Source organism: Pelodiscus sinensis, chromosome 32 (assembly GCF_049634645.1).
Source record: "Pelodiscus sinensis isolate JC-2024 chromosome 32, ASM4963464v1, whole genome shotgun sequence".
In the NCBI taxonomy this organism is placed as follows: Eukaryota; Metazoa; Chordata; order Testudines; family Trionychidae; genus Pelodiscus; species Pelodiscus sinensis.
The window spans coordinates 1,158,558-1,182,648 of NC_134742.1; the positions used below are offsets into that span (position 1 = coordinate 1,158,558).

General features: G+C 56.8%; 2 protein-coding genes across 2 annotated transcripts in view; one reads left to right on the forward strand and one right to left on the reverse strand.

Moving 5' to 3' along the window:
• Positions 1-24,091, forward strand: part of LOC112544049 (butyrophilin subfamily 1 member A1-like) — a 165,328-nt gene that overhangs the window by 45,880 nt on the left and 95,357 nt on the right. The window lies entirely within an intron of this gene.
• On the reverse strand, positions 6,562-22,275 carry LOC102462421 (uncharacterized). The gene is made up of 5 exons (XM_075913787.1): positions 20,913-22,275; positions 20,338-20,464; positions 19,469-19,582; positions 16,756-18,514; positions 6,562-8,405 (listed from the first exon to the last, which is right to left on the reverse strand). Exons 1-5 carry the CDS (start codon positions 20,934-20,936, stop codon positions 7,229-7,231), a joined length of 3,201 nt encoding a protein of 1,066 aa, XP_075769902.1. The 5' UTR covers positions 20,937-22,275; the 3' UTR covers positions 6,562-7,228.

The following is a 24,091-nucleotide window of genomic DNA, read 5'->3' on the forward strand; positions in this document are numbered from 1 at the left end:
TAGACCTCTATCATATCCCCCCTCCGTCTCCTCTTTTCTAAACTGAAAAGTCCCCGTCACCTTAGCCTCTCCTCATATGGGACCCGTTCCAAACCCCTCATCATTGTAGTTGCCCTTTTCTGAACCCTTTCCAAGGCCAAAATATCTTTTTGGAGGTGAGGAGACCACATCTGTACGCATCGGCTGTGAGGGCAGGGGACTGGACTCATAGAATAATATGGAGATACACCCTCTCATGGAATTGGAGGGGGCCTTAAGAGGTCAGAGAGTCCAGCCCCCGGGGAATATTCGGTAAATAACTAGATTATCCTAATTGAAATATTCCAAAAGTAGTCGTGTGAGTGGACGCGACTCGGCGGATGACGAGGACCAGAAGGCTGCTGGCCTGTGTCCTCGGTGATGTGGGTCCTGTCGACTTGTGCGCTGACTCTCCCGAGAGGGCCCCCAAAGACCCCAAACCAGATAAGGATCGGAGGTCTTTATACCCAGGCACGTACAAATCACACCTCACTGCTGACATCGTCAGGTGACCGCCCTTGGAGGTGTCTTGGATACTGAGTGAGACGAACAGAGAAGTAGTTTACTATGCTACTATTATATCACTTTTTTTTCAACCAATTTGCTTCCCTTTTCATGTTGCTTCCTGCCATCCACTTGATTTTTTTTTTTTACCTGTGTGTTGGTTAAACAGTTTAGCAAAGTTATGCACACTGTAAATGGTACACAACAGCAATACAATGCTGCAAGAATACAGTGCTACAGCAAGAATACAGGCGGTTTTACACACAATCCAAGGTTAAATGAACTAACAGTCCTTTGCCAGCTGAATTGTCCATATAAGGCGGACTGAAGTGTATGTGACCAGTCTCTGTTATAAAAGCATTTTTTTTTCTTTTCCTGATGCTTGAGCATTTTCTTTGCTGTACACTGTTCTCTTCCCATGTCTTTGAGGTGTGATAGCTTTGGGTGTCTTCAGTCAGTAGGAAATAAATGTAAACAGCTTAAGTTAGCTAACACAAACAGGGTTTTTTGTTTGGTTGAGTGGCATTTCTCTTGTTTTTAGTAACTTAATACCCAGATTAATTTAGCGTGTTTATGATGTGATAGGCACCAAGTCTTTTCCAACACAAGCTATACTTTTGCAATTGTTGTATAGACATTGATTTGCACTTGAGGTGTATTACTAATATTTTATACAAAACGATAATGCTTAGCTGCTAAAATGGATACTTACAATCTTCCGGGGGAAGGTGTGTTGCTCTCCGTTGTTGAACACTGTCTGAACAAAAGATTTAGTGACATAATTTTGACCGAGCTTTTCAGCGTTAATTTGCTTGTGATACCAATTTCACTACTGTTCACTGTTTACAAGCACAAAACACTAACAAACTTTGACGTAATGTAACACAGTGCATACAATTAAACCAAGTATACAATTAGACCAAAATAAATGTTTAAATACTAGTTAATGCAAATCATTTGAGGATATTAAACTTTCATGAAGCTTTGTTGTACCATGGTAAAAATCTATTGACATTTTTTGATTAACTTCATGCATAAATGGTTATTTTTGAACATTATTGCTCTGCCATTCCTAAAACCATTTTTAAAAGTAAAAACAAGTTTATAAAAACCTACAGAAGACATTGACATTTTGTTAATATTATCATAACCTTAACGTTTGGCTTTCCCTTACATTTTTCTTAATTAACACTTTAAAAACAAAGTTGTGATTAATAAGAACATTCTTTTTGTTTGCAATGGCATTATTTGCTGAGGTAAAATATATGTTTGATCTGAGGAAGTGGGTCTGGCCCACGAAAGCTCATCATCTAATAAACCATCTTGTTAGTCTTTAAAGTGCTCCATAGTCCTGTTTTTTGTTTCAGCTACACCAGACTAACACGGCTGCATTTCTATCACTATTTGTAACTGAGGCCTTTTTGAACTTTGCAAAAAAATAATTGGTGTTAATAATATAATTATACCCCAAACATGATAGTAATATAGTGTGTACCACTTTTTTTTCCAAAAAAGGTTATAAAATTGACTTTCGTTGCAACAAAATAAAAAAAGAATTAAAAAGTCGTCATGTGACACGGAACTTGCGACTAAACCTAAATGGTGCCAGAATTCTATTTATAACTATACAACATAAAAAAATAGAAGAAACAAAAGGGTTAAACATTTAAACGAGCCACTTTTTATGCTTATTTAAAGTTATTTAAAAACTTATTTAAAGTTTTTAATCAAAATGATACAGATTTATACTAAAATATGCCAACTGTGTTTTATTTAGTAACTTAAGGTGTTTTTCCTTACTTTAAACGTTGTTTTAAAGCTCTGCTCTGCTCTAGTGAAATAAGAAAAGTGCATGTTTCAAATATTAGTCAGCAATTAGGCTTAGAAGCAGAGTGTGCACGTCTGTTGCTTAGCAACCATATCTTCACGAAAGTTAGGAGAAATTCCAGCTGTTGCATTCCTGGAGGGAAAACTGGCTGTTGTCTAGACGCTCTTTGTCGACAATATCTGTTGACAAAGTCTCTGTCTACAAAAGCCTGTAGTTTAGATGTACCCAAGTGAGAAGCGGCAGGGAGGGAGGGCGAAGAGCAATTAAGGCAAATTGTGAGACCAGAGCTAAAAGAGAAGTGTTGCTTTTAGGCACCGGTGGCAGCAGTAACTTTAGCAAATGGAGGAAAATATTTGAGAGAGAAGGATACATTTTAGCTCAGCTTGGCGTGTGGTTCAAAAGAGCTGGGAATCCGCCAGTGTTGTCTTCAAGTCGTCATTGTCAAGTCCAAGTCGAGTCTTAAGTCACTACAGTTCAAGTCTCAAGTCGAGTCTCGCGTCCCTAAAGTCACTTTTGCGTCAAGTCCCAAGTCGAATCTCGCGTCCCTAAAGTCACTTTCGAGTCAAGTCCCAAGTCAAGTCTCAAGTCACTACAGTTCAAGTCTCAAGTCGAGTCTCGCATCCCTAAAGTCACTTTCAAGTCAAGTCCCAAGTCGAGTCTCAAGTCTTAATTTAAAAATGTCAGGTCACTTTTGTACAAGCCATCGATATTGGCATTTTCAGACAATTTTTTCACCAAGTCGATTTAACACAATTAGCCAGTTTCAAGTCGAGTCTCAAGTCACAAACAAGGAACCCGAGTCGTGTCTCGAGTCGAGTCACGTAGGCGAGTTAAGTTGGATTCAAGTTCAAGTCGTGGGACTCGAGTCACCAACTCTGGAATCTCCTACTGGACACTGACTTGTCCTCATTCTGACAGTCTAGGTCTTCGTGGGACCGGAACCTGGCTTTGCGCGTGGGATTATGGCTGCAATGAGGTGGGCTCATCTTTTTATTTTGCCAGGGTCACCCTGTTTGATTTCTGTCCCCATTCGTCAGGCACCGGGGAGCTACCTGGAGGCTGTTGACCACCACGATGTATAACAGCCGACGGCACACGCCTCTGTTTTGTAGGTGTTTTACTGGTGTTTCCCCTGTTTTGTTCTGTTCCCGTGATTGCTGTCTCTGGATTTCTTGCTGCCATGCCGGAGGCGTGGGAACATTCCAGGGCTGGGGTATGTCTCTCGCTGCTCTTTGTTCCTGTGACTTGCTCTGCTGGTTTTCTGGCGTGTTGTCTTAACCCGTGTTTCTCAACCAGTGGCACGAGGACCCGTAAGGGGTACATGAGCGACGTCTGGGGCGGTACGTCCCCACCACTGAAATGTGGAGACAACTGAATTTTTGTTTTACGTTTCACAGCGCTTGATGATTTTTGTACTTTTGACACCCCAAAATGGCATGGCCCGCTTGGCGACAATGAAGTTATTTACACAAATGTGTGGCAATGGGAGAAAAAAAAGTGTGCGTGTCTGAAAACTGTAAGTACTGGGGGTCAGAGTTGTTGACTCGAGTCCCACGACTTGAACTCGAGTCGGACTTAACTCGCCTAGGTGACTGGACTTGAGGCTCGACTCGGGTTCATTGTTTGTGAGCTGAGACTCGACTGGAGACTTGCTAATTATGTTAAATCGACTTGGGACAAAATATGTCCGAAAATGCCACTGTTGATGGCTTGTACAAAAGTGACTTGACATTTTTTAAATTAAGACTTGAGACTCGACTTGGGACTGACTCGAAACTGACTTTAGGGACGCGAGACTCGAAATAGGACTTGACTCGAAAGTGACTTTAGGGACACGAGACTCGACTTGGGACTGACTCGAAACTGACTTTAGGGACGCGAGACTCGAAATAGGACTTGACTCGAAAGTGACTTTAGGGACGCGAGACTCGAAATAGGACTTGACTCGAAAGTGACTTTAGGGACACGAGACTCGACTTGGGACTTGACTCGAAAGTGACTTTAGGGACGCGAGACTCGAAATAGGACTTGACTCGAAAGTGACTTTAGGGACTCGAGACTCGACTTGGGACTGACTCAAAAGTGACTTTAGGGACGGGAGACTCGACTTGAGACATGAACTGTAGTGACTTGAGACTCGACTTGGGACTTGACTCGAAAGTGACTTTAGGGATGCGAGACTCGACTTGGGACTGACTCGAAAGTGACTTTAGGGACGCGAGACTCGACTTGGGACTTGACTCAAAAGTGACTTTAGGGACACGAGACTCGACTTGGGACTGACTCAAAAGTGACTTTAGGGACGGGAGACTCGACTTGAGACATGAACTGTAGTGACTTGAGACTCGACTTGGGACTTGACTCGAAAGTGACTTTAGGGACGCGAGACTCGACTTGAGACTTGACCTGTAGTGACTTGAGACTCAACTTGGACTTGACAAGGATGACTTGAAGCCAACACGGCTGGGGGTACCTCTAATATTTTTTCGGAAAAAGGGGTACTTTATAAAAAAAGTTGAGATACACTGTTCTTAACCCTTCAACAGCCAGAATTACGCTTGCATGTCAAGGCGACCGTCTCTGCCCTGGCCTTACGAATTACAGTACAGCTTTCGGCTCCTCTACAGATTTTACACTCAGATGGACCGTTTTCGCTAGCAACGCTGAGTGGCCACACCTCATTACACTCTGTGGGGGTTTTTAGGGAGGGGGGCGGCGGTTCTTTAGCGCCGTCATGTTAGATGGCGATTCCTACAGAGGACCAGCTCGCTGGCTGACCGGAGCGGAGGTCGGGGGTCACCAATGCTGTTATGTAGGCGGGGTCGGGATTTACTGCCCAGGTCGATAATGAGAACCAGAGGGCTGCTTGTCCGTGCGCTCAGGGATCTGTGCCGTGTCAAGTCTCCATGGCTGACCCCAAGCGAGCCCCCCGAGACCACAAACCGGGTAAGGACCGGAGGTGCCCGGCCAGGTTTCTTGTGAAGCGACGTGCAGTCGTGGGAATAACTTTTACCCCTGACTGAGAGGCACAGGGAGGGGAGGGCGGACAGAGGGGGAGGGGTGAAGGGCAGCCCAGGAATGCAGGGAGCCCAGAGGGATGAACCCTGGCTGCAGAGCAGGCAAACTGAGGCTGGATGGAAGGGAACCCCCCCGTGTACAACCCCCGGCGCAGGACGGGTCTGGGTGCAGCTGGGGAGGAGCAGGGTGGGTCAGGAAGGCAGGTGGGGCCTTGCACCCCAGGGCGTCAGCCTGGCTCTGAGATTGGGGGGGGTAGGTATCTGCTCCTATAAAACCTGCCGGGGCCGTGGGGGGCCAGGGCTGGTGGCACCTCGCCATTGGGTGCGGGGCTCTGACCCCACAGGGCAGAGGGCGCTGGGGCGACGTGGGGGGGGTCGCCCAGCCAGGAAGGGGCTGGGCTCCGGGAGCAGGCAGGTGGGGGAGGGCTCTGCCGGGCACTGAACCCCCCCAGGGGGACAGGGTGGGGCCAGGGCCGGCCGCTCACATGGGACAGCCGGTGGCGGGGGGCCAGCCGCTCTGGGCGGGCCGGGGTCCTCCCTCACTTGGGGGCCGGTTTGGGCTCTGGCTGGGGGGGACCGAGGCAGATGGGTCGGGGTGGATTAGATGCAGCTGATGAGTGTTAGAAGAGCCCGTCAGGGGATTTCGGGGAGAATCGGGGAACCCCAAAGGGAGGCAGGACAGCGTCTCAGAACCGGCCCCACCCTGCCCGGCCGTCGTCCCTGGACCGGCGGGGGGCCGCGGCTCGGGGATGGGGCCTCAGACAGACGCTTGGGCATGTCGAAAAATTCACCAGCCCCACAGAACCAGACTCCAGCTCCCTGGCTCCCCACACAGACTGGGGGGGCAAGGAGGGTCCCACGCCAGCCAGCGGGCCGGGCAGGGGTACCGGAGGCAGCCCATGGGAGAGACCGGGGGGGGGGGGGCCCTGTGATGTCACACGAGGGGCTGAGACACCCCGGAGCCCCCCAATGCCGGATCTGGCAGCGTCAGGCCCTCCAACCCCCCCGGGCCAGGCCCCCCCTTACTGCCAACACAGACCCCGAGATCAGCGCCGGGGCCGCTCGGCCCCCGGGAATCCCTCCAGCCCCCACATATCCCCCTCCTTGGGGGGCAGCGGCAGAGGGATACTCCCGTCACCCCCGGGAAAGGAGACACACCCGCCCCCATGGGAAATCACACTGGCGGGGCGATCCTAGAAACCAGACGCCATTTTATTGGGGGAGAAAAGGGGGCTCGGAAGCGGCCCCCGAGGGAGCCGACAGCGCTTGGCAGGCGAACCGGGGGGGCGGAGGTACCAGCCCCAGGGACACCCCCTGGGGAGCCCGGCCCGGGGGCTGGAGGAAGACGGGGCAGGTGGGAAGGGGGGGAAGTTCAGGCAGGTAGAGGCAGCGTCTGGGCGAGTTTTCCCTCCCACCCTGTGGTCCAGCAGCCAGGGCTGCAGCGGGGGGGGGGGACGGACACTGGGGGGGCATCTCCCCCTCAGCCGGGGGTTTGCTGAGGCCAGGTGGAGCCAGTGGGTCCCTGCCCGGCTGCTGCTGGAGCCTCACCCCAGCCAGGGGCAGCTGGGAGCCAAACGCCCCTTCTGGGCGCGGGGACAAGGGGTGGGTTTGTCTCCCTGGGACCCCTTCCCTGCCGTGGGGGGAGTCTCTGATGTCCCATACAGCGTGAGCGCTCCGGGAGATTTTCCCGCCCTGCGAACAGCTCTGACGTTCCTTCCCTGGGGGGGGGCTGCGCAGGGGCCGGGTGATCCGGGAGCAGCGCAGGGAGCCCCCCCCGGCCCAGCTCTGGCCGCTGGGCGGGTCACAAAATGGTGAGGTCCAATCGAACCGTCTCCTGCGGCCCGGCGGCTCCGAGGGGCGGTCACGCGGGTGTGGATTCTCCGACGTCCGGTGAGCTCTGAGCGGACCCTGCCGCTTTTCCCGCGCTCGGGGCGTGCGCCAGGCCCCTCTCCCCGGCGTGGGTTCTCCCGTGCTGCGTCAGGTTGGCGCGCTGGCTGAAGGCTTTCCCACACACCAGACACGGGTGGGGTTTCTCTCCCGTGTGGGTTCTCTGGTGCGTGTTGAGGACGGACTTCAAGCGGAAACTTTTCCCGCACGCCGGGCACGTGTACGGCCTCTCCCCCGTGTGGATTCTCTTGTGCGCAATAAGGGCGGAACTTTGAATAAAACTTTTCCCACACTCCAGGCAGCGGTAAGGCCTCTCTCCTGTGTGGGTTTGCTGATGGGAAAGGAGATTTGTGCTACAGATAAAACTTTTCCCACACTCCCGGCATTGATACGGCCTCTCTCCCGTGTGGGTGCGCTGATGCGTAACGAGCTTTGCCTTCCGAATGAAGCTCTTCCCACACTCCAGGCACTGATACGGCCTCTCCCCGGTGTGAGTTTTCTGATGTCTGGCGAGCTTTGAGCTCTCAATAAATCTTTTCCCACACTCCAGGCATTGATACGGCCTCTCTCCCGTGTGGGTGCGCTGATGGGTAATGAGTTTTGCCTTACGGACGTAGCTTTTCCCACACTCCAGGCACTGATACGGCCTCTCTCCCGTGTGAGTTTTCTGATGTCTGGCGAGCTTTGAGCTCTCAATAAAGCTTTTCCCGCATTCCAGGCACTGAAAGGGTCTCTCTCCCGTGTGCACCCGCTGGTGGATAAAAAGTTGGGACTTCCAAATAAAGCTTTTCCCACACTCCAGGCAGACGTGGGGTCTCTCCCCGGTGTGGGTGGCCTGGTGTCTGTTAAGTCTGGTTCTGTTAGTGAAAACTTTCCCACAGTTGAGGCATGTGCAGCGGGCGTCGCCTGTGTGGACTCGCTGATGATTCACGAAGTGCGAGCGGTGAATGAAATCTTTCCCGCACGCCTGGCACCGATAGGGTCTCTCCCCCGTGTGGACCCGCCTGTGAATGGTGAGCAGGGAATTGGTGATAAAAGCTTTCCCGCAGTCCTGGCATTGGTAGGGCCTCTCCCCGGTGTGGATCCGCCCGTGTTCAATCAGGGATGAATTGCGCACAAAACGTTTCCCGCACTCAAGGCACCGGTGGGGTTTCCCGTCTCCGGCGCCTCCCTGTGCCACGCCCTGGGGAACACGCCCGCCAGCTCTTCCTGAGCACGTCTCCGGCCGTTCCACGGTCCCCGGCCCTTCCTGCTGCCGATTCTCCCCCTTGTTCTCAGCCCCTGCCCCGCCGCCTGCTGGGAGGGGCAGAATCCAGGCAGGTGTCGCCGACTGTGCCGGGGAGAAAAGCCAGAAAGGGGAATAGCCCAGGAGGAAAACGTAACACGAGGCATTTCCCTGTTCCACGCCCGGGGGAGAACTCCCTCCGGCTCTTCCCGAGAACGTCTCCGGTGGTTCCACGCTCCCACGGCCTTCCTGCTGCCGATCCTCCTCCTTCTTCTCACCCCCTGCCCCGCAGCCTGCTGGGGGAGACAGAACCCAGGCAGGAGTCACTGAGTGTGCCGGGGGGAGACAAGTCGGGAAGGGGACGAGAAAAGGGGAAAACAGACCCAGGTGACCGTCGGGGACCAATATAACCTCTAAAGTTTTCCAGCCATGTGCGGAATGATTTTATGCGCACCGAAGCTGTGCGGATGTGCACCACCAATCAAAACACAAAACCTGGCGGTGGGCGCTTTGAATTTCTCCTGAGCAGCCGCCCCACTGCTCAGCTCCTGGGGAACACTGGGGAGGGCAAAGGGACATTGGAGGCTGTCCCCACATCCCACCCAGACAAGTCAGGGAGGAAATTCCTGGAAGCAGACAGGACTGGGGGGAAGCCAGGGCTGAGATTTTCTGTGAAGCTACAACACCCACTGAAACACCCAGGCCTGGGTGAGATGGGGCAGAACCAAGAGCACATTCGGAGAGTCCCGTCTTTTTCCATCCCTCACCGGATGCCTCAGTTTCCCTAGTTCCTCACCTGGGCAGGCGCCTCTTGGGCTCTCCCCTCCCGCGTCGGCCTGGAGATCCAGCACCCACGGCTCCTCCCCTCGCTCCAGCTGGGCGATCAGCTCGGGTGTGGGGCCAGGGAACCCTGCACAGGGGGTGAAAGCAGGCCAAGTCAGGGTGCAAGGGGCACAGGGTGCAAGTTTAGCACGCCCCCGCCCCCGTGCACAAACTCTCCCTGCAGCCCTGAACCGGCAGCACCGAGGTAGACCACAGAGGAAAGTGCTTAATCAGAGAAACATAGAACACGAGAACGGCAAGGGACCTCGAGAGTCACTGAGTCCAGTCCCCGGCCCTCGCGGCCGGACCCGGCATCGTCTCTGTTCCAAACTGACATTTGGAATATTCATGCTTGAATTTGACACTTTACACCTAGGTCTTAACAAGGACACTAATGACCTTCCCCATTACAAAGCTAGCGTCCCCAGTTATCACCTCTAATATCATTAGCTCACAGACATTTACCCCTCCCCCCCATCTCCCTTCTGTTCTGCAATGTGATTTGTCCTTTTCATATGTGTTCATTTTTTTAATTGTATCCTTTGGTATATCTGGTTGTGACAATTTTCTTCCACTATTTGATCTGAGAAGTGGGTCTGGCCCATGAAAGCTCATCATCTAATAAACCATCTTGTTAGTCTTTAAAGTGCTGCATTGTCCTGCATTTTGTTCCAAATTGACGTCTGTCCAACCTGCTCTTCAATATCTCCAGAGATGGGGATTCCACAACCTCCCTGGGCAATTTATTCCAGTGTTTCACCACCCTGACAGGCAGGAACTTTTTCCTAATGTCCAACCTAAACCTCCCTTGCTGCCGTTTAAGCCCATTGCTTCTTGTCCTGTCCTCAAAGGCCAAGATGAACAAGTTTTCTCCCTCCTCCTCCTGACACCCTTTTAGATACCTGAAAACGGCTCTCATGTCCCCCCTCAGTCTTCTCTTTTCTAAACTAAACAAGGCCAATTTTTTCTGCCTCCCCTCCTAGCTCCTGTTCTCTAGACCTTGCATCATTCTTGTTCCTCTTCTCTGTACCCTTTCCAATTTCTCCACATCCTTCTTGAAATGAGGTGCCCAGAACTGGACACAAGACTCCAACGGAGGCCTAACTTGCGCAGAGTAGAGCGGAAGAATGACTTCTCGTGTCTTGCTCACCACACAGCTGTGAATGCCTCCCAGAATCATATTTGCTTTTTTTGCAACAGCATCACACTGCTGACTCCTATTCAGCTTGTGGTCCACGATAACCCATATAAAGAGTAGATAGTAACTTTCAGCAACAACAAGACTTAGGGTGTGCGTTTGTGTGTGAGTGTGTGGCGTGTCTGTGTGCGTTTGTGTGTCAGTGTGCGGCGTGTCTGTGTGCGTTTGTGTGTCAGTGTGTGGCGTGTCTGTGTGCGTTTGTGTGTCAGTGTGTGGCGTGTCTGTGTGGCGTGTCTGTGTGCGTTTGTGTGTCAGTGTGCGGCGTGTCTGTGTGCGTTTGTGTGTCAGTGTGTGGCGTGTCTGTGTGCGTTTGTGTGTCAGTGTGTGGCGTGTCTGTGTGGCGTGTCTGTGTGCGTTTGTGTGTCAGTGTGCGGCGTGTCTGTGTGCGTTTGTGTGTCAGTGTGTGGCGTGTCTGTGTGGCGTGTCTGTGTGCGTTTGTGTGTCAGTGTGCAGCGTGTCTGTGTGCGTTTGTGTGTCAGTGTGCAGCGTGTCTGTGTGCGTTTGTGTGTCAGTGTGTGGCGTGTCTGTGTGGCGTGTCTGTGTGCGTTTGTGTGTCAGTGTGCGGCGTGTCTGTGTGCGTTTGTGTGTCAGTGTGTGGCGTGTCTGTGTGGCGTGTCTGTGTGCGTTTGTGTGTCAGTGTGCAGCGTGTCTGTGTGCGTTTGTGTGTCAGTGTGCGGCGTGTCTGTGTGCGTTTGTGTGTCAGTGTGTGGCGTGTCTGTGTGCGTTTGTGTGTCAGTGTGTGGCGTGTCTGTGTGTGCGCTGCTGCGAGCTGCTTTTCTAGGCTGTTCTCCATAAATGGGGCCTGTTGCCTTTTGCCCTGAAAAAGATCCTGTGTTTCCTAGTCGTGTAACACCTGCCTACAGCCGGCACCCAGAGCGCCGGTGAGTGGTGCATGCAGGAGAAATAACCCAGGCGGGGCCGGGCCCTGCTCCGAGCTCCGGCAGAGCCGCGGGGACGGGGGCGGCTGAGCGTGGCCGGTGGGTTTCGCTCCCCGGTCCCGTTCGGGGGGGTCGGAGAGGAAAGTGTCTCTCCCTGGAGCTCTGGGCCCGCCCCCCTCCTCCCCAGGGAGGAACCGAGTCGGACTCCCCCCCCTTCCGGCCCCGGATCCCGCGGGGGGGGGGGGCCGTACCCAGCGAGGTCACCGTCTCGTAATTCTCCTGCATGACGGCCCGGTAGAGGGCTCTCTGCGCCGGGCCCAGCAGCGCCCCCTGCCCCGGGGTGAAATACACGGCCACCTCCTCGAAGGCCACCGGCCCCTGCAACGGCAACAGCCCCACTCAGCCCCGCGCCCCACCAGCCACGGGGGGGGGCAGAAATTCTGGGATTTCACCCCTGCTCCCACCCCAATCTCCCCACCCAACCTGCTGAAAGCGGGGGAGGGCAGAGAGTGCGAGGGAGGGAGGCGGGGGGATGGGGCACGTGGGGGGCAGGACTTCAGGGAAGGGCCCGGACGGGAGCGTGGCCCCGGGGAAGAGGCGGGGGTCCTAGACAGGGCTCCCGCCGACGTGTCCCGCCCCTGGGAATGTCGGGCCACGCACCGATGTGGCGGGGGCGTGCGACACGTCCCTTGCACCACAATCGTGCGGTGGGGGCGGGGTTCCGAGAGGGGGAGGGGGCTTAGGGCCGGGATACGAGGAGCGGGGGGGGGGGGGAGGCTCTGGCGTGGGGCTGGGTCGAGGGGTTTGGGGAGACGGCGCCACCCCCAGCTCTCTCTGCTTGCAACAGCACTTGGGTGGATTGACGGTGGCCCCCTCCCCATCACCCCCCCGGTAGCCCCCTACCTGAGCCGGCTGCATCCCGGCCATCCCTGGGCCGACGGGGAGCCACACGGGGCCCCTCAGCCTGTCGGGGCAAGAGGGGGCAGGTCACAGAAGGGGCCACTGGAGTCCCTGCCCCCCCCCAGCTCGCTCCCCACACATCCGGGAAGCCCCCCACTTGCTCCCCCAGCCTCAGCGAGTCGGGGCTCAGCCAGGGTTCCCCTCGGGCTGCTGGGGGGCAGCCCCTCGCCCCGGCCAACAGGGAGGGGCACCTGTCGGGGGCACGGGAGCTGGTGCCCCCCAAGTGCTGCCACCGGTCCCCTCTGCTCGCCCCCCTCCTGCCCCATGGGGTGGGGGGGTGCTGCACGGGTCTCTCCCCTTCCCCAGCCAGGTTGCTCTGCCCCCCCCGTCTCTCCCCTTCCCTCCCTGCGACCCCCCCAGACTTCCCCCCATTGCACCCACCTGCCCCATAAGTCCCCCCTGAACCGCCCCCCCACATCCCTGTTCCCCCCTTATCTGCACCCCCCCATGCAGAGGGGGGTCACTTACCCGCCCCCCAAGCGCTGGGGCCGGGGCCGGCCGGGGGGGGGCGCTGCGCGGGGAGCGGCTCCCGGGGAGCAGCGGGACCCTGCGGGCGACTCCCCCTCCCGGCGGAGCTGCGGGGAGCCCGGCGCATGCGCAGTGGCCGCGGCCGGGAGCCGGGCTGCGCTCAGGGATAAAGGGAGCCCAGACGGGCCGCCCGCCCGGGGCCGCTGGGTCCTAGCGCCCGCCGGTCTCCTCCGGGCCCGGCTCGCTCCACGGCCGGGTCAGGGAGAGATTTTGGGGTACAGGGCGCCCCGCAGCAAGTGTCTCGCGGAGAAGGCCGGAGACCTGCCAGCTGTGGGGGACCCCCAGGACTGGGCCCAGAGACAAGGGGTTGGGGGGGTTGGAAAGGGGGGAGGGGTCTGGGTTGGGGGGGTTGGGATGGGGGGAGGGGGCTGGATTGGGGGGGTTGGGATGGGGTTGGGATGGGGGGAGGGGCCTGGGTTTGGGGGGGGCTTCCCCAGTTTATCCCCACGCCCGCTGAAATGAAATAGCAGCAGGATCGGAGCTCCCCCTCCAATTCCCCTCCCCCCCAGCCCACCTGGCCTCCAGGTCTCCCCCTTTCCCCTCCCCTCCAGAACCCCCCCCCGGCAAGGCTGGGGTTAGGGGTGCCCCAGGGGTCGGACCCCCTCCTGGCACCCTGGGCGCTCAGCCCGGGAAAGGGGGAATCCCAGATTCACTTGCCTCTGGGGAGAAACAGAGGCGGGAACGGAGGGGGGGGGCCTACGGGGTATGGGGGGAACACGGATCCAGGAGGCGGTGACGGTACGGCTAGTGGGGGGCCAGACCCCAGCCCCACCTGACCCCCCCAGTGGGAATGTCCTGTTATAGTTTTGTATGCACAGTGCGCGCCTCAGTTTCCCCTCAATGCAGCACGGGTCATGGGTCATCCTTGCAGCACCCACGTTTCAGGGAGGGAGGTGGGACCTGGGCAGGGACCCTTCCCCCGCACCTTGGATACCCACCGCCCGCGACCTCCCATCCGGGGCAGGGGGCCGCTGCCCCACGCTGGCCGGGAAGGGGGTCAAGGAGGCCGGAGGGCGCCTGTGCACACAGCCCCGGGCCAATCAGGGTGAGGCTCGCGGGGGGCAGCCCTCTAGAAAAGGAGCTGCCCAGCCGAGAGAGAGAGAGTCACGACTGTGGGACCCCTTTGGGCGAGCGGGGCTGGGCAGGGGTAGGGGGGCTCGAAGCGGGGGGCTCCCACCTAACCTCTGCCAGGCAGCCGCCTGGCCCTGAGGAGCAGCAGGATGCAAGGGGTCCCAGGCGGTGGGGGGCAGGACAAGGCTGCCACCAGAGGGTCCCTGGGTCTGGACCCAGAGACGTGGGGGGGCTAGGTCCCCCCCTTGCACTGCGTCTGGCCACTAGGGTTGCGAGCCCTGGAGGGGCTAGCTCAGGGGTGGGGAACCTCCTGCGGAGGGGCTCAGTCACCCCCCAGCAAGGCCCCCTCCCCTTCCAGCCCTCCCCCGGCTCCCACCCCCCGCTGATCAACTCCCCCTGTGCCGGCGAGAGGGGAACGCCAGCTGGTGGGTGGGGAGCGGCCCCCGTCGATCGCGAGTCTCCGCGGCCCCTCGCTGGCGTGCAAGCAAACCTGCGGCACCTGCCCCCCCGGGGAGCCGGAGATGCTGGGGGCCGGGGCTAGCGGCTTCCCGGCCAGCCCCCCGGTTCCTTCCCCGCGGTGGGCGAGACGGCGGCCGCTGGGAACGGGAGACGCTGCATCCCCCGCGACACCCCCCGCGACACTCCCCCAAACTGAGCTAAGACCGGAGCGAGGGAGCAAACAGCCTGCGGGCATAGGAACGAACCCCACAGCTTGGGGTGGGATACACGACGTTTCCACACTCCGAAAGGGAAACCCCAGAGAGTCGTACGTCACTGGCCACTGCTATCGGGACAAGAGACGCCCCGTCTCCTTCTGAGCAGGGTCAGCCGGCACCAGTACACGGCTGGTCGCTTGGTTGGAAGGAAGAAAGAAGTTTATGGAAATTAGATAGATAGATAGATAGATAGATAGATAGATAGATAGAGGGGGTGTGAGGGGATAGATAGATAGATAGATAGATAGATAGATAGATAGAGGGGGTGTTTGGAGATAGATAGATAGATAGATAGATAGATAGATAGATAGATAGATAGATAGATAGATAGATAGATAGATAGATAGATAGATAGAGGGGGTGTTTGGAGATAGATAGATAGATAGATAGATAGATAGATAGATAGATAGATAGATAGATAGATAGATAGATAGAGGGGGTGTTTGGAGATAGATAGATAGATAGATAGATAGATAGATAGATAGATAGATAGATAGATAGATAGAGGGGGTGTGTGGGGATAGATAGATAGATAGATAGATAGATAGATAGATAGAGGGGGTGTGTGGGGATAGATAGATAGATAGATAGATAGATAGATAGAGGGGGTGTGTGGGGATAGATAGATAGATAGATAGATAGATAGATAGATAGATAGATAGATAGATAGATAGAGGGGGTGTGTGGAGATAGATAGATAGATAGATAGATAGATAGATAGATAGATAGATAGATAGATAGATAGATGGGTGTGTGGGGATAGATAGATAGATAGATAGATAGATAGATAGATAGATAGATAGATAGATAGATAGAGGGGGTGTGTGGGGATAGATAGATAGATAGATAGATAGATAGATAGATAGATAGAGGGGGTGGGTGGGGATAGATAGATAGATAGATAGATAGATAGATAGATAGATAGATAGATAGATAGAGGGGGTGTGGGGGGGATAGATAGATAGATAGATAGATAGAGGGGGTGTGGGGGGGATAGATAGATAGAGGGGGTGTGGGGGGGATAGATAGATGGATAGAGGGGGTGTGATAGATAGATAGATAGATAGATAGATAGATAGATAGATAGAGGGGGTGTGTGGGGATAGATAGATAGATAGATAGATAGATAGATAGATACACTGTGTGGGGATACATAGATTGATTTTATGGAGAAGAAAGAAAGAAAGAAAGAAAGAAAGAAAGAAAGAAAGAAAGAAAGAAAGAAAGAAAGAAAGGGAAAAAGTCCCCGCGTGCAGAGGGACCAGCCGAGCGGGCGCCTGACAGGAATTGGTCCCGAGAGCTGCAGAAAGCCGCAGACTCTGCACGCTCAACGTGCACTTTCTCGTGCAGCCCTCGGGAGTCTGATTTGGGATCAGGTATCTCAAGCTGAGATTCCCGAGCACAGAGAGCCAAGGACACTGCAGCAAGTGACACCCCAGGAGGTGGAGGGGTGGGATCTCCCCGAGGCTGGGACTGAGGCTGCCATGTCCCGGTGCAGCCAGACACCGATGGAGAAGGAGGGAATCCCTCACACTCACCCCGTCGTGCTCAATGAACGGAAGCTAAACACCACATCTTACTGTCCCCGCAGTAAATTCTGGTAAATAAGGGATAAAATGTGCAAAACGTAAATGCTTTAACACAAGAACTGGGGGGGGGGGGGGGGGCACCTCCTGACCTGAGTAGGCAGCAGGTTCAAAATAAACCAAAGTTAGTTTTTCTTCACACAGTGCACAGCCAACCTGTGGAACTCCTCGCCGGAGGATGCGGTGACGGCCAGCACTGTAACAGGGTTCAAAAGGAACTAGGATAGCTCCATCAGTGGCTGCTAGCCAGGACGGGCAGGGATGGTATCCCAGGCCTCGTATGTTTTCAGCATAATGCAGAGCAACACGAGGCGAGACTCAGTCTAGACTTGCGGGTGGGCCTGAGGAAAGGTTCAGCATGGTGTGAGCGCCCCCTGGCGTCGAGTGGAGGGGATCACGTTTGATTTTGTGGGAGCAGCAACTGAAGATCCCCCCCCATGGAATTTCTCTCTCTCCGCCGGGTCACGGGTGAGTAATAACGAGCGAGGTCGGGCAGCCTCTTGTCCCGTGTGCGTCTCTCCCTCCCGTGTGGATTCTCCGGTGTTTCGTGAGGTTCGAGCCGTTATTGAAGCTTTTCTCGCAGTCCCCGCATTGATGGGGTCTCTCTCCCGTGTGGATTACCTGGTGCGTCGTCAGGGCCGACCGGCGACCAAACGTTTTCCCGCAGTCCGGGCACGCGTGGGGTTTCTCCCCCGTGTGGATTCTCCGGTGCGTGACCAGGGCTGACCTGACTTTGAAACTTTTCCCGCAGTCCGGGCACGCGTGGGGTCGCTCTCCCGAGTGCGATTTCTGGTGCGTGACGAGGTTCGATCTCTGAACGAAAGCTTTCCCACACTCGGCACAGCGATACGGCCTGTCGTCGGTGTGCATCCTCCCGTGGATAATAAGAGATGAACGCTGGCTGAACTGTTTCCCGCACTCCAGGCACGTAAAGGGCCTCTCTCCTGTGTGCACGCGCTCGTGTTTAGTAAGGGACGAGCTTTGACTGAAGGTTTTCCCACAGGCCAAACACGTGTGCGATTTCTTTCCCGTGTGGACGGCCTGGTGCGTCACAAGGCTCGACCGGACGGTGAAACTTTTCCCACAGTGCAGACACTGAAAGGGTTTCTCACCCGTGTGCGTCCTCTGATGGGTCCTCAGGGCTGGACGCTGACTAAAACTTTTCCCGCAGTCCAAGCAGACGTGGGGTTTCTCCCCCGTGTGAAGTCTCTGATGGCTCCGCAGGGCTGATCGGACAGTGAAACTCTTCTCGCAGCACGGGCACGGGTAGGGTCTCTCTCCCGTGTGGGTTCGCTGATGCGTGATGAGGTTTATATTCTGATTGAAACTTTTCCCGCACTCCCGGCATGTATAGGGCCGCTCGCCCGTGTGGATTTTCCCGTGTTTCACGAGGGAAGATCTTTGGCTGAAGCTTTTCCCGCAGTCGCGGCACGTGTGGGGTTTCTCGCCCGTGTGGGTTCTCCCATGAGTCACTAGGTTCGACTTCCGATTGAAGCTTTTCCCGCAGGCGAGACACTGGTAGAGTCTCTCCCCCGTGTGGATCGTCCGGTGTTTCGTGAGGTTCGAGCTGTCCCGGAAGCTTTTCCCGCAGTCCAGACACGGATGGAGTTTCTTTCCCGCGTGGCTCGCGTGATGGAGAACGAGGGCTGACTTCCCCGTAAAACTTTTCCCGCATCTACGGCATTTATACATCTTGTCTCTCGTGTGGATTCTCTGGTGGGTAACAAGGGCTGACTTCTGACTGAAACGTTTCCCGCACTGCGGGCACCTGTGGGGTTTCTCGCCCGTGTGGACCCTCTGATGCGTGATCAGGGCGGATCGCTGGCTGAACCTTTTGCCGCATTTCCCGCACGGGTGAGGTTTCTCCCCCGTGTGAATTCTCTGGTGCGTGGTCAGGTTGGAGAGCTGATGGAAACGTTTCTCGCACCCCCCACAGGCGTAGGGTCTCTCTCCGGTGTGCTTTCTGCCATGGATAACCAGGGAAGCCTTCTGGCTGAAGCTTTTCCCGCAGACCGGGCACCGGTGCGGTTTCTCGCCGCTGTGGATCCTCTGATGCGTGAGAAGGTTGGATTTCTGAGCGAAGCTTTTCCCGCAGTGGAGACATGGGTAGGGTTTCTTTTCCGGCAGGGCTGTGGTTACCTTGGGATCCGGGCATCCGGGCATCTTTTCCGAGGACGGGGGGCAAATCCCGTCAGCTCTTCTCCAACAGCTCCCCGGCGGGTCGGCTCGCTCGGGACCTTCTTGCCGTGGAGTTTTCTCCTTGTCCTCACCGCCTGCTGGGGGAGAGAGAAAGAGAGAGAATCCAGAGAGGAGTCACGCCCCAGGCCGGAGGAAAGGACAGAACAGGGAACAGCCCACAGGGGAAAACACAGCAGGAGAATTTGGGGGGAAACTGAGGCCAGGACTACATCACACTGCTGATGTAAAGCCTTGTCTGTGCTAGCCCCTTGCTGTCGATTTAGTCCAGCTAGGCAAAGAGGCTGGTGGGGTTGCTGTTTAGGGTTGCCAGGTGTCTGGTATTTTCACCACCTGTCCGGTAAAAAAAAATTCAGAAAACCTCAGACACCTAAAATGTCCGGGACTTTCTGATTTTTTCCTGGCCAGGAGGTGAAAATCCCAGGCTTTCCGGCTCAATACGGAGACAGCCTGGTAACCCTAGTGCTTACCAGGTTCTGCAGGGGAGCTGTCTGGCGCGGTGTAGGGAGACCTGCCTGTTAGGGCCAAAAAGCCTCATCACATGGTTTTTAAAGGGGCCACGGTTATTTTTATTTATTTTTTTTTGCTTAACAACTCTCGGGGTCAACAAACGTTTTCCTGGCCTGGTTTTCTTGTTGTTGTTGGGTGTTTTTTCTGAAACCACCTGGCACACCTGGAAAAGTATAACAAGGGGGGTTCTGCAGGGGTCTGTTCTGGGACCGGCTCTGTCCAATATCTTCATCACCGATTTAGATATCGGCATAGAGAGGAGGCTTATTAAGTTTGCCGATGATCCCACGCTGGGAGGGGTTGCGAGTGATTTGGAGGACGGGTCAGAATTCAAACTGATCTGGACAAACTGGAGAAATGGTCGGAGGGAAACAGGATGAAGTTGAATAAGGACAAATGCAAAGTGCCCCACTTAGGAAGGAACAATCAGTTTCACACACACAGAACGGGGGAGGTGAATACACAGCCCCCGCGCCTCGCTAACCCTCCCCCCCTTGGGCAGGTGCCAGCTGGTGGTTCCTCACCTGTGCGGCTGCCTCTGGGGAGCGCCCCTTCCTCGTCAGCCTGGAGATCCGGCACCCACGGCTCCTCCCCGCGCTCCAGCCGGGCAATCAGCTCGGGTTTGGGGACGGGGAACCCTGCGCGGGGGGAGGGGAGGAAATCATGATGGGGGGGAACGCAGCAGGCCAGTGAGCGGGCCACGTGGGTGCCCCTCCCTTCCTGGGCCTGGCTTCCTGAGCGTGTCACTGGGGGCACCCAGAGCCAGCGGGGGGGGGGGGGAGCGGGGGCCTGCTGGCTCCCTGGGAGCCGGGTGTGGGAAGGAGGCTGCCAGCTCCCCGGGAGCAGGGCGGGAGGGGGGGCTGCTGGCTCCCTGGGAGCCGAGTGTGGGGATGAGGCTGCCGGCTCCCTGGGAGCTGGGCGGGAGGGGGGGCTGCTGGCTCCCTGGGAGCCGAGTGTGGGGAGGAGGCTGCCGGCTCCCTGGGAGCCGGGTGTGGGAAGGAGGCTGCCGGCTCCCCAGGAGCTGGGCGGGAGGGGGGGCTGCTGGCTCCCTGGGAGCCGGTGTGTAACAGTTAATGGTAACCCACATGCCCAGGCTTTTCGGTGAACCCCAGCGCAGCTGCCCTGATACACGTGTTCGGTGCTGACGTGCTGCCAGACGGCCTGACCCGGCTCCCTGTCTCAAACGTCAGGAGTGGCATTTGCTCCAGGATCTGGACCTTGGTCAGACATAAGGGACTACCCAGGGGTACGGGGATGCAAATCTCTCCCCAATTGGATGTGTGGACTTGGGGATCCAGCCCCACCCCCCATCGAACTGAGCAGGGAGGAACCGGACCCGAGTCGGACTCCCCCCCCTTCCGGCCCCGGATCCCGCGGGGGGGGGGGGCCGTACCCAGCGAGGTCACCGTCTCGTAGTTCTCCTGCATGACGGCCCGGTAGAGGGCTCTCTGCGCCGGGCCCAGCAGCGCCCCCTGCCCCGGGGTGAAATACACGGCCACCTCCTCGAAGGCCACCGGCCCCTGCAACGGCAACAGCCCCGCTCAGCCCCCGCCCGGCCGGACACGGGGGGAGCAGCCCCCCCCCAGCTCAGAGCAGCCAGGAGGATGTGTGGGGGGAGAAGTGGAGCTCCTTGTGACCCCCGCAGGCAGAGCCAGGCTGCTCCCGCCCCAGGCTGCCCCGGGAAGCGGAGCTCTGAGCCGGGGAGCAGGGACCCCGACAGCGTCCCTGGGCCGTTCCCAGCAGCCTCTGCCCCGCCCGGGGGGGGCCGGCTCCACCCGGGGGAGTCTGGGCAGCTTCCCAGCCCTGCTTGGGGGGAGTTTTCCGGGTCAGAAATGGGGGAACGTCCCTCCCCGGGCTATGGGGCTGGGCAGAAAGTCAGCCCCTGTGTGAACGTGTCCCTGCAGGTTTGTCCCCCCTGTCCCCACCGGGGGTGTTTCCCTCCCCCTCCCCGCCCCCCAAACCTCCTACCTGAGCCGGCTTCATCCCAGCCATCCCTGGGCCGACAGGGAGCCAGTCGGGGCTGGGACCCCTCAGCCTGTCGGGGCGAGAGGGGGCAGGTCACAGAAGGGGCCACTGGGGTCCCTGCCATCCCCCCACCCTCCTGTACAAACAGATGCTCCCAGGCGTCCTCCCAACAAATCCGCTGGCGGCCGCTCTGACAAATTTCCCCAAAATACTTGGCGAGCTTTAGGGCCAAACGCAACCCGCACGCACCCACCCATGGCCGGGGGCCACGTCCCGGAGGGAGCAGGGGGTGGGGTGGGGGCTGGTTTTGGGTGACCCAACCGTACAAAGCAAGTCCAGCTGTTCTTTGGTGCCTGCGGTGGGTTTCGCTGTTGACCGACATCAAGCCAACACAACCAAATGCGGCAGAACAGCCCTTACTGCAGCCCCCCCCCCCCGGCCTTTTGTGGGGGGCCAGCGAGACCCCGGTTGCACTGAGCACAGGCGGCTTCTCTCAGCATTAGGGGGCCAGAGAAGAGCAGCAAGAATGACGCACGGTCTAGAGAACAGGAGCTCGGAGGGACGACTGAAACAACGGGGCTTGTTTAGCTTGGAGAGGAGGAGACGGAGAGGGGACGTGAGAGCCGTGTTCAAGTGACCAGGGGTCACCAAATGAAATGAACAGGCAGCAGGTTTAAACCAAACCAAAGGACGTTTTTCTTTGCTCAGTGTGCAGTTAACTTGTGGAACTCCTCGCCAGAGGATGCAGTGAAGGGCAGGACTTTAACAGGGTTCAAAAAAAAGCGAGATAGAGTCATGGAGGTTAGGTCCAGCAATGTCTAGTAGCCAGGATAGGTAGGGAGGGTGTCCCTGGCTTCTGTTTGTCTGGGAATAGGCGATGGGGAGGGCTCATGTGCGGATTCCCTGTTGTGTTCCCTCCCTCTGGGGCACCTGGCGCTGGCCACTGTGGGCAGACAGGACCCTGGGCTGGATGGACCTTTGGTCTGACCCCGTCTGGCCGTTCTCATGTTCTTATCTAAAAGGGTGTCATGAGGAGGAGGGAGAAAACTTGTTCATCTTGGCCTCTGAGGATAGAACAAGAAGCAATGGGCTGAAACTGCAGCCAGGGAGGTTGAGGTTGGACATTAGGAAAAACTTCCTGCCTGTCAGGGTGGTTAAACACTGGAATAAATTGGCCAGGGAGGTTTCTCCTGGTGGTGCACCTCTGCCCAAGCCTCAGTGCGTGGAACAAAATGCATTCCGCACACGGACGGGGAAACGTTAGTGCATTCCCCTCACACGCTGCTACTTCTCCCCTTTCCCCATCCTCCACCTCTCCTGGTCCAAGCACAGCACAGAGCGATGGATAGAGGTTTGCCTGTCACAATCTACTACCTGTATCTTTCCCCACGCCCGGGCCCAGAAGTTGCGACCGACAGGGGGCCATGCCTGTCTCAGGTTCCTACGCCGGTAAAATCACTCCATGCGGGCACAAGCTAAGAAAGCTCTTTAGGCCACTTGGAAAAGCTCCGGACAGAGGTGAACCTCGGGGCTGCTGTATGCAAAAGCCAGAATAGGAAGGCTGCAGTATGTATTCCTCCCTTCCCACCGGCGGTCAGGGTGCACACTTTCTATTGTAAACCCACATGTCATGCCCATGAAACACTGACGCTAATGCCAATGGTAGTTCAAATGCTGGACAATATCCCCTCCAATTCTCTCCAGCCTGGTGCACATTTTTCCAGCCCTGTGCGGAATAATTTTATGTGCACCAAGGCAGGTGAGAATGTGCACCACCAGTAGAAACACACGAACTGGGGGTGACACCAGAATCTCCCCCAAGCGCCCAGCTTCCAGGGGACGCTGCTTCTCAAAGTCTTTTAAGCACAAGGTTTTCAAGAAGACAAGCTACGGCTGTTCTTTCTACAGGCGTATACCCCCTCCCTACCCCCAATGTCACAGCTGTGTGTCCTGCACAAGTTCCCGGTACAATATCCGCACTGTTGCACTCTGGCGCACGCAGGCGTGGATGCCAATAAAGTGGCCCAGGAGGGGAACAAGAAAATATTTGATATTTTCCCCCCTCTGATCTTATTTCCGAAGCATTTTCTCTGGCTTTTTCCTCACGTCTAACACCGTGCCCTGTCCTCGCTGTGGTGCTAATCTCCGAATGAAACTGCGCTTTAGTTACCCAGGGGTAAAAACAAACAAACAAAAGAAAAGAAACACCACAGCGGGCAGCCTGTGTGTTTCCTGGTGGTGCACATCCGCACATGCCTTGGTGCACAGAACAAAATTTATTCTGCACATGCATGGGGGAAAAAATGGAGCGGGACCACACAGAGTTGGCAGCAGGAAGGGGAACCCCACTAATGTTTCCTGAGCTAAGCCGGAGTCTCATCTCCCCCCCACCCCAACCAGCCAGAGAAGGAGGCCGGGGTGGTCCGCACTCGCCCAGTTCACATCCCTTGGCCTCCGTTGCGGTTGTGTAATTGTTTGATTTTATTTTTGGGGGTGCCAATGGCACAGGGGTCCCCTACATCCCAGGCTGCCTCAGTGGAGGGGGAGACGCTGCCTGCACCGGGGGAGCGGGGGATTCGCTGCACAGCTCTGTCGGCCAGGCCAGGTGCTCCGTGGGGATCGCAGACTGGGGGGGGGGGATTGCCCAGAATTCGGGCTCCCCTTGCAGCTCCGTCCCCCCCCCGGGGCCTTGAGAGCCCTGGGTGAGAACCCAGCCCCCCTCCCACCCCCTGTCTCCTGCCCATCACCCTGCCTCCTGCCCGGAGTCTGCCCCCCACTGGACTCCTCTGCCCCCTCGCACCCCAAAGAGCCCCTTGGCCCCCCAGGCAGCAGCAACCAGGGAGCAGGTCCCCCCCCACCGGCCCCTCCACCCACAGCCAAGCAGCACCTGGGGCAGAGTCCAGTCTAGCACCCTCTGCCCCTCCATGTGGTGGCCCCCCGACTCCATCCCCCTCTGCCCCCTCCCACGTCTGGTGGCCCCCCACTTTCACTCCCTCTGCCCCCATGTGTGGCTGCCCCCCACTTCCACCCTCTCTGCCCCCCCTCCCACGTGTGGCGCCTCCCCCCCCCCCCAGCTCCAGCGGGGCCCAGCTGACTAACCCCGCCCCGCCCACGCTGGGAGCAGCGCGGGGGGGGGGAGAAGAGTGGTGGGGGGTGTCTCTTACCTGCCCCCCAAGCGCTGG